Genomic DNA, 10,850 nt, shown 5'->3' on the forward strand with positions numbered 1-10,850 from the left:
GCCTCAAAGCCCAGGTCTGACACAGTGGGCCAGGGGTAAAAGGCCTAGCCAGAGTAAAAGGGTAGAGGCCGAGGAGGCCAAAGCCCCAACAGGAGGGAACAAAGATATTGTAACAACCGTGAGACTTGGGATGTGGTGTAGGGAAGGATTGGAGCCATGTATCTAGCCCCTAAGGCTTTACATGCCCAGCAGGGCAGAGTCAACTAGAGAGGCCCAGCAAGAGTCCTGGAAACCCCAGTGGGGATCCAGTTGCACCACGGCCACATGAAAGTCCCTGGGCAGCCTCCCTATTATTATTGGTAGCTTTACATCAAGGCATGGTAGGCAAGAAGGGACAGTGCTTTAGACACACAGCAGAGCACAGTCGCAGAGCCACCAGCAGGCATCACAGCCACCCCTGAGACCCCAACCTGCTACACAGTAGTACTCCTTGACTCCTACACAGAAGGGCTCCCAGCTTAGTAATGGCCTGAGATCTCGCAATAGCCAAAAGAAATGCTACAAGGACACACGAAAGCCATACCTTAAAAAAAAAACAGATGCTGGCAACAAGTGTTTGGAGGAGCTGGCTGCCAACCAACTCAAATGGCACTGCCACTTCAACCAAGCAGCAGCCTGTTCCAAGGTAAAACATCTTGCCCTTGAACCAGAGAAGAGAGAAAGTAGAAACAGGAAAAGGGAAGGAATCCCAGCCTGCAACTTATTCTCCCCTGCAGAAAGACCTGCAACTTCTGTGGATCAAGGATCGTGGACAAGTTTGAGAGTCCAAAGAGCCACCCATATGATCTGAGTTTTCCAATGTCCCTTCCAGCCTTACAATCTATGAATCTAGGACTGGACTCTTGAGTCACCTCAAGGCCCATCAGTGAACCATGGTAAAAAAAATCCTCATATTGAGGGATTGCCAGTGAGAACACAAAAGGTGAGAAGGACCAAGGGCAATATGAAAATAATCTCCTAGAAGGGCAAGCAATCTAAACAAATCCCTTATTCTAGTGATGAGATAACAGAGGCTAATGTCACCATCTTGAACTTTAACTCCTGTATCTTGGAGGTCAGATCCAGGGAGCACTTTAGATCTGAAGAGCCAGAGCCAGAGGACTGTGAAGGGTGGGGGGGGGGGTGTGAAGCTTCTGGACAGAGTCTAGGGGCCTTGTTACACATTACACTGAGCTGCTCAAATGCTGATTGGTGTTAGTGCCAGCTTGAGTTTAAAGCAATCACATGTTCAGGCCAGCAAGGACCCAGACAACTGAAAGGTAAGAATCCCTCCACCCCCATTCCAGACTTCCCCCATCCCCTGCCTCCCCCACCACCCCTGAGCTCTCCCAGGTCCCCCAGCCTACTTGTGGCTGCCTGTGCTCACTACCCCCAGGCCCCACCTCTCCACTTACTTGTAGCTGCCTGTGCTGGCTGTCCCAGGCATTCTTGTCAGGCAGTCAAGGTAACCCTTCCCTCCCTGCTCCCCTGGGATAAGACAGTACAGGTAGCCACAAGTGGGGGGGAGGCAGGAAACAGGGAAGGGACGGGGGAAGAGAGCAGTGTGTACACTACAGTGTGGCGTAGAGCAGCTACACCTTGGTATGACACAAGCAGGGCAACACAGATCAGAATTTATTTTTTTTTAATACAGATCAGAAATAATCCTGCCTTGGAGTGGTGTAACCTTAACCAGCCTAAGGAGTGCTTAAAACTAGTTTCAGGTGTTAATGTGTGGGCAATCCAGATGTTAAGAGCTCCCAAAATTACTGTGTAACAAGGCCGACTACAGAAATGCCTTTCTGAGCCAAGACAGTTGAAACTGAGGAGTAGGAACAGTGCAGTGTGCACTACCATGTATGCCCTCAGGATGGAACAAAATGAAATGCAGGGTATACACCTGTCCTGTACAGACGCTTGTAGGGCCAATGTCCTTGAGACTGAGAGGAAACTGGAGTGGGAAGCATATACTGTCCTTTATTGCCCACAGAGCACCAAATACCAAACGTACCAAATGTAACTAAGAGGTTCTTCATGTGCCTTTGGACAAAAATTTGAAAAAGAAGCCCAAAGCATACGGTCTGTTCCAATGCACTACATAGCTTTGACTACCATCAATAACATGGTTCTTCCAGTCATATCATCTTCTTACACCCATTGTTATTAGCCCCCTGTAGACCCAACTATGCATTTGACATTTGCTTTCTTTCAAGATGACTTAATTTTAATTTTGTAATGTATATAAACATAGGCACCCAGCTCTGCCTTTCAACGAAACAAAACTTCAAAATGTGGGTGAAAATACTTGCAATGCCTCATTAGCAGGGCAGTGGAGGACAACCTTTTTGATAGGGATGCCATAACTTGGTCTCATGCCCTCCCTAAGTGCCACTCAGACCTCTTACCCTATGTGCTGCTCTGCTTTCTGCTCCTGGTCCTGTGCTAAGCTGCTGCTCTGCTTTCTGTTTCCTTCCATGTGCTCTGTCTGATATGATGCTCTGCTGTCTGCTCCCTGCCCATTCTGCCACTGTGCTGCCTGTCCTTTCCCCGATCTGTCACATACCACCCACACAAGCTACCCATATGACCCCCTTTATTAAAGTATTCACATACACTTATATAGATGTACAAGAGGCCAAATGTTCTTTAGAAAATATTATTCAGGGAGGTAACAGTGATATCTGATATAAAAACTTCTGTTAGGACAGTGATCTTCATTGCCTCCAAGTATCAGTCAATTGGTGCCATCAGTAAAGATGTTTATAAACATAACCAGGACTTCTGTCAGCTTGCTAATAGTTTCTGATGACCAAAATTTGAGGTTCTTTTAGATCAAATGTTAGACCATGCCAAAGGTTGCAAACCTACAGGCTGAATCTAGGCCATGGAGGTTCTATCCAGCCTGCTGGGCTATCAGGAGGCCACTGAAAGGGGCATGGTCGCCACAGAATTTGGCCCCTTTTGGCCATAGCCACTGGCAACAAATTTGGCTCACTGCTACTGTTGCTGGACCCCTTCCCAAGCATCCTTCACTTTTACTGCCAGACCCCTTACCATCTCCGAACCCACTACTGCTGGACACCCTCCGCTGTCTCTGGACTTGCTGCTGCCACCACCATCATGGTCACAGTGGCTGCCCGATACAGCCTGTGAGAAGCCCTGTGGTTCAGATACAGCCCAGGGCACCAGGTGAGTTCAACACCTCTGAACTATGCTATTCATTATACTGTACTACTGGAAGCAATCTTTCTCATTGTGTGCATTCTGGTGTGTAGCTGGATTTAAAAGTACTCTTTCAGCTGTCAATCATCTCTGAATTAATAAACTTGGGACTCTTTCCTTACGTTCATATGGAAGGGGCATGTCATTACCTCTGGATAATGGTTCATTTGTAGATGTTATACAAGAAGCTTCCATTAGACAGTAATATGGGCTGGCTACCTTCTGCCCACAAACACTAAATGTCATCATTAGATGCTCCTTGCACTATACATCATGAAGCCTGACTGAAACATGAAGATCTCTTCTGTTCTTCATCTACTTTTGGCCAGGAAATCTAGGTTTGGCAAGCTCTTGACTTCTTAAAAGATCTTTTGTTTTTATTCCAGCTTTTCATGATGGTTTGCAATGCCAAACAATATAACACCCTATAGGCAAGTGTAATAACACAGAGCAGTGGGAAAAAAGAACAAAAGTTAATGTATACAATATCGTATTAGAAATCCTGCCAAATCTTTCCTAGATTAGTCTAGTGTCTTCACCATAAAGATGCAAAAACTTTTATTTTTCAATATATTGTCTCTTTCTCCATGACTCTGGCAAACCACATAAAGCAGATTAAGCTTTTGATCTGCAGGTAAATGTTATCTCTCTGCACTCATGGTTTTCAAGTTATTTTGATGCGTCTACATTATTTTCATATCAAGCAAACCCCTAATAAAAGTTTGTTCACCAAGTTTCACAATTTTAAATCACTTTTACAAATAAGCATCCTCTTCTTTAAGAGTTCTTTCTTGTAGTCTAGTGACTATACTCTTGCAGGCTATTTATACTGGCTTAAGGTAAAACCTTCCAGTAATTCAGCCCTTGTTCACCTTTCATCAGAGATTCCAAGGACACAATATTCAAATGTAAATTATTCCACTAAAGTAATTTACTGAATAACAAATTTGACTTCCTATCATATTAATATCAATTCATACTAGCTTTTTCCATTATGAGCCCATCTGAAACACATCCTTCCCTACCATTCATTTTAATTTGGGAAGAGAGGAGTAAAATAGTAAAAAATAGTATGCAAAAGATCATCAGAAACTGGTCTTTAGGGAAACAGAGGGTTTTTTTAGTTTAAAAGTCAACTTCACATCCTTAAAAGTCAATTAAATTCCAAGATACAAACTAAACCTATACAACCCCAGTGGTCACAATAAAATATATTCCTTAGCCATTTCCAATAACACCCACCTGTTACCAGGATGTCAGTGAATTAAATATATAAATATGTACTTTAATTTGTAAGTTTTAAAAGAACTCACCCTATCAATTCCCAAAACTCTGTGGAATTTGCAGTTAACTATAACTGTACTAAAAATATGGTAAGAACTTCACCTGGTTGATGATTAAAGAAGGTCTTCCATTGTGATTAAAACATTTCTGTAAAGGTCTGGTATCTGCCTTTTGAATTTTGATCATTTTATCTGTTGAGAGAAAATCTTTCACATTCCTTTTATGGTACTATAACATGTAGTACAGAGAGGGAGCTGAAATTCTCAGGGGAAAGTCATTTTTTATTTTGAATCTGTGTTTGTTAAGAGTATTTTGCCAATAACTGTTCCATAGAAAGATATTTAAAAAACCCACAGTTAGAACTGCATTTATTCTCTGCATAAAACACAAACTTATTTTCATGAGTAGTAACCTGTGCATTTAGGCTTTAGTTTAAATATTTTAAACCTACCATAGAGGAAACAAGCATTTGGTTATTTTTGTATACTGTATGTCACTAAGCAAAAAAAAAAAACCACAGTTGCAGCTAGCCGGTAAATGTGACAGGCACCCACAGGGAAAGTCACATGAATAACAGTAACCTCAGTTGTCTGTAAAGTCTTAAAATATCATAATTGTTCACAAGATTCCTTCCTTGTCTTGCTTTGTGAACTTTGAAGAAAGAAATACTTCTTGGTCAACCATTTAGAGGTCAGGAAAGCAGACCTTCTGATGAGAGACTGAGAGCCATGGGACTCTTCAGCCTGGAAAAATGCAGGCTCAGGGGTGATCTGGTGGCTACCTATAAGTTTATCACGGGTGCTTACCAGCATCTGGGGGAACATCTGTTCACCAGAGTGCCCCAAGGGATGACAAGATCAAACGGTCACAAACTCCTCCATGACTGTTTCAGGCTCGATATAAGGAAGAACTTCTTTACTGTCTGAGCCCCCAAGGTTTGAAATAGACTGCCGCCAGAGATGGTTCAAGCACCTACTTTGAATGCCTTCAAAAGACATCTGGATGTTTATCTTGCTGGGATCCTATGATCCCTGCTGACTTCCTGCCCCTGGGGCAGGGGGCTGGACTCGATGATCTTCCAAGGTCCCTTCCAGCCCTAATGTCTATGAATTTATAAATTTACTGAAAATGCAAGATAGATCATCTGGAAAGAGAAGGTGCATTTCTTTGACTTTTGGTAGCATGTGGATTCCTAATCAAGTCTTCAATGACAACTCCTTAGAAAACTACTGCTGCTGCTATGAAGTGTCATTCTTTTCACCCTATAAACCTACCAATTAGCAGTAACATCCTTTACTGCTAAATCATGTATTTTGGCCTCCAGGTCATCAGAAGAGAAAAAAATCAAGGGAGCTAAAGGCTGAAAATTAAAACCACAAACAAATCTAAACCAGTGGCCTTACAACTCTATAAAGAATGCTACAGAACAACCTCAGTACAACAAACTGCCAGGGGACACTATGAAAAGCCTAGTAAAAGTGTGTGTTTATTATAATACAGTATTGTTAGTCAATTTGCTGCAGCATAATAAAAAATAAGTTCCTGCTTTTTGGATTGTTAAAAACATGGATTTGTTATAGTGAGGTAATTAAATAAATAAGCATATCTAGGACCCAGCATCTTCCACTAGATAGTGAAGAAAGAGGGTAAGGTAGGGTAGCACCTTATATGACTCATAGCATCTACCAATGTAGGTTGTTACCTTCAAAAGTTTATGCCTTTCTGAATGAGTTAGCCTCAAAGGTCTAACATCCCTGCTTTCTGCCTGACCTCACATTAACACAGCTAACTACCTTCCTCTACTAGACAGTGAAGTCAGAAATAGCATTATAGTTAATGTACAAAGAAAAGAGAGTGCAATGTTTTTTAGGCATGTGAAAATCCAGGATGTAAAGAAAAAGCTCAGTTTGATCCTGAAGGGAGCAGCCCCATTATTGATGATCCACAAATATACTAAAGCATGATAGGGCTCCCATAATTCCAGAGGACAACGAGACTGAGAAGATGCTCCAGAATGGACTTCTCTTGGAGTGCTTCACTTCCGGTTATCACTGTTTTGGGCCCAAGAAAAAGCTGGTAGGAGAGGATTCTGCTATAGACCTTGGGGTATCAACAGCACCTACAGAAATTCAGACTGCCCAAGCACATGTTACCAGAGATCTGTGGTGAGACAGAGATGCAGCAAATCAGCATGAGAACCCCTTTGTCCATTCAAGAGCAAGTTCCCATTAATGTCTGGCATAACACCGCCCTGTTAGTTGTAAACTGTTTGAGAATGGATGTCTCAACCACTAGGGATGCAGTAACCAAGTATACTGCCATTAAAAAGGTTCTGTTGCCATCATTTGCCAATACTCAGGAAGTTACTAATGGCTCTGCATGCACAGCATTCTCTAATTACATTGGTGCAATGAATAGAAATCAGATTCCCATTCTTTCTCTCCCACACTAAGCTGCAGAGTTCATAAACATAAGTTATGCTCCAAGGCCTCATCAACTACCATAGCAGGTTCACTAACATCACCAGTGTCTGGGCTGGAAACTTTCATAATGCTAACATTTTCTGGAACCCTCACTTGCTTTTTCCACTAATGAAAAAAAGCAGTTTCCCAGTGCAGCAAGCAAATGGCACCAATCTTAACAATGTAAGTATCCTTCCTTTTATCCCTGAGAATCCCACTTATCCTCTAATGCAGGGGTGGGCAAAATACGGCCCGGATCTGTGAGGTTTGCTATGAGTGCTTCACATATTTTCCCGGATTTTAAGCATTTTGTACCTTCACTTCTTAGTATACAGGGTTGATGGACACCCAGACTTACTCAGACTCATTGGCCATTTAGGACCCTAGGTGTGCAAGCTTTCTGAAACATGACTGTAAAGCACTTTGCATTTTTAGTGAATGACCATACACAGGTCAACCTTGCACATTTTCTATGCATTCATGAATTTTAGATATCATACCTTTGTGTTATAGGTTACAGTCTATGAATGCCTAGCATGCTAACTAAGATGAACTTATTTAATGTGTGAGTGGGCTTATGATCATTACAATTAACAGTTGCTTGAATGACAGGAGAACACCATTTCCTTTTAAATAAGAAAAAACAGACTTTATTTGTAGTTTATAAAAAAAAACCCCAAGAAGTGCAAACTCACCAAAAAAAAAATCAAACATTGCAAATGGGGGCAGGGGAGATACTTGCAACTTACTAGGAACTAAGAGTTCTGTGAGGGATGGAGAACTTTTTACTCCCACCCTGCTGGGACCCTGGGGGGTTGCAGTGCCATAGTAACAGGCCAATATGTGGGTCAGCAGAAATAAATGAGCTAGTTTCCCATAGCAAAGTGTTTGCCTTATCAGCCAGGAGAAAGCTGAGGATGGAAGGCCTGATGGCAAACACCAAGGCTAGGGACAGAAGTTACACATAAGTGACCAGAAACTTGTTTAAACCTGTAATACAACAGAAGTTCAGTGCATATAAACCGCTTTCAAAATAGCCAAAACTGGTTTAAGATAAACCTGGCTGGATGTAGTATCAGACTTAACTGATTTAGGTCAAACCAGTTAATGGAACTTCTGTCCCAGATCCCTTCCTGGTTCAAGTTAACTTAGTCCCCCAGCATCCCAGGATGCTTTGTAGCCCTGGGCTATGCTGTTTGCTCCAATGGAACAGGGTCTGCCTCACCCTACTACTCATTAGCCTGCTTCCTGCCTTCATCTGCCAGCTTATAGGGACAGAGGGTGGCAGGGGAACAGACGCCCCAGACTCCCCTAGCCAGGCTCTACACAGCATGTGGGGGGAAAGAAAACCTCTGTAGCAGGGGCCTTTTGATCCTTGGCAGCTCTTCCTCCCTCCCCCTTCCCAGCTGCTGATTGTTTCAGCAGCTGCCACAGAAGGGAGGGAGGGAGAAGTCTTCCCAGGTGGGCACCTGCCCCTGCAGCCCAGCATGGAGAGTAAGCCCCTGCCCTGGGGGGCTTCCCCCACACCAGCCCAGGGTCCCGCAGCCTGGGGCAGCCCCGGGAAACTGAGGGAATTCTTCCCTTCCTGAACCTCAGAGCAGCTTGCTTTGGGCAGGCACCTGGTCTGGAGGACTCCTTCTTCCTCCCTCCTGTGCAGTGGCTGAAGCAGTCAGCAGCTGAGAAGGGGGAAGGGGGAAAGTGGGGGGAGAATCCCCTCAGCTCCCCAGGGCTAGGCTAGAGAATGCAGGCTGGGGGAAAGCCCCTTAAGTGGAGGCTCCCCTAAGGTAGGCCAGCACTCTGACAGGGACTCCTTAACCCCCTGTGGGGGGAGATCAGGGGGTTGGGGATACATTTGGATGGGCTGGCAATGGCCAGCAGGCTGGGAGACATGCTTCAGAGCAGTGTTTCCCAACCTTTTCCAGCCCAAAGCACTTACATTAATAAAAATTTTCTGCAGCACACCTGCATTCCCCATCCTCATACCTATTGTAGTTCATTGTAGTTCACTGCCATGGCAAAATTCCATGGCACACCTGTTCATTTCTGACGGCACACTTTTGTGCCGTGGCACACTGGTTGGGAAACACTGATTTAGAGTCCCTTGCCTACTGGCCTGGGTCAGTACAGGCCTCCCCCTGCCTTTCCCAATTGAAAACTGAACGTCAGTGCAGTTGTTATCAGTTCAATCTACATAGCTTAGAGGAAGTTGTCTAGATTGAATCGATTCAGCCTTAGGCTTTTTGACTCTCTGTATGTACTTAGCCCTGGTCCTGATAGGCAGAATTCTCCAGCAGTTCCAGGACTATTGTTGACAGATCTTCTTGCTGCATTTGCTGTGGCATGCCAAAGGAGGATAAGACACATCTGATACATTCCATCAATGACCTGCCACCGAATTTCTAGTTCCACTGTTCTCTCCCTTACAGTCAGGTTCCACTTGTTAAAATCAAACTTCTTTCCTCCAGTCCCAAGTTCAACTGAACCCCTTTGCCGCTAGCTCTGCAGTAACAGATGTGCCTTTCTACTTGTCCTGCTTCAGAAAATTCCTCCATTCTACTGCAGCCCTCCCACACTTGGCTATGACCTATACAAAGTATACATGTATCTGCTTTTTGCTGGGCCCTCAATTTCACATTTTCCATACTTCATGCCACTGGCTTTATGAGTCCTGTGGAGAGGTAGTTGGCTCAATCAGAACAAACAGAGAGGGTATCAGGAAATAAGGAAGCATTTTTGTCAATTACTGTCAACATAGTCTGAACGCATGGAAGGAGGCTCTATTTAGGGGAAAGGGGAACCAGAAAGCAAAAATGTATTTACTTATATCAGACTGTGGTGGTAGTATCCATGACTAGCAACAAAAGACTAAGGTCAGTTGATTTTAGGGGTTTATGCAAATACAATCATGCTTCTTGTTCTCCCTGGTCATGCTGCTGGAAGCCTGAGTGGGGAGTGATGGGCTGGCTAGCAATATGCTCAGGGGACTAGTGGCCAGGCTGAACTTATCCAGTCAGTCAGGCTCCTACAATACAAATAGCTTCTGGGTATAAGGTCCATTCTCCTACAAGGATTCCTCTGCATCACTCAGACGACTCTGTGTCAGCCACAAGGAGTGACTCATTACTGATATCCCCTACCAAAACCCTGTCCAACACATTTTGTAGGGTGGACTGAGGACTCAGACCTGGGTCCTATCCTTAAAACTCTTCTAGGCCAACTTTGCATTAGGACAACACTATACAGTGTCACATTGTCTGTTCCTGTAGCAGGGCACTGGACTGCTTGCAGGTGGCAGTGGGGAGCTCATGAGCAGGGATCCTGGTTTTCTCCGATAAAGAAAAAAATCCCCAATTTTCAGATTAAAAAAAGTAACCCAAAATCCACATTTTCCATGATCAAAAAGAAATGCCACTAATAAAAATAAATACATACATAAATACACATACATATACAATGGTGTTTCATGTTAATCATAGAAAAAAATGGATTTTGGGTTACTTTTTTTCAATCTGAAAATTGGGGATTTTTTTTTTTTTAATCAGAAAAAAACAGGATCCCTGCTCATGAGGGACTCACCTGACCAGAAGAGGGCTTAAGCAAGAACTATAAAAGCCCAGAGGCTGCACAGGACAATCAGTCTCTCCCCAGCAACTATGAAGTGAGGAGCTCCTGGCTGCAGGCCTCCTAAAAGGATCTGGATTTAGTTAAACAACTCTGTAGGCCCGGGAGCAGAGGCAGGTTCCCTGGACAGAGAAAGACTGGGTTTACAGGCATGTTAGAAATGCAGTATTGTTAGAAATACACAGCTTGTATCTTGCACCCGATAAGAAAGAAACACTGCCAAGGACTTTGTTCCTTTCCCAGCCTTGCCACAGCTTTTCTTATACTAAATCGCAGACTCTC

At 43.8% G+C, this 10,850-nt stretch overlaps 1 protein-coding gene across 1 annotated transcript in view; it reads left to right on the plus strand.

Moving 5' to 3' along the window:
- The first annotated feature begins 6,489 nt into the window (after nucleotides 1-6,489).
- The window catches only part of LOC109305491 (dedicator of cytokinesis protein 9-like), a 161,948-nt gene continuing 157,587 nt past the window's right edge, over nucleotides 6,490-10,850 (plus strand). Inside the window, exon 1 of the mRNA XM_019528491.1 lies at nucleotides 6,490-6,650. Coding sequence (XP_019384036.1) covers nucleotides 6,490-6,650 — 161 coding nt within the window. The remainder of the gene's footprint in view (nucleotides 6,651-10,850) is intronic.

The sequence above is a fragment of the Crocodylus porosus genome, unplaced genomic scaffold, assembly GCF_001723895.1.
Source record: "Crocodylus porosus isolate Cpor-Errol unplaced genomic scaffold, CroPor_comp1, whole genome shotgun sequence".
In the NCBI taxonomy this organism is placed as follows: Eukaryota; Metazoa; Chordata; order Crocodylia; family Crocodylidae; genus Crocodylus; species Crocodylus porosus.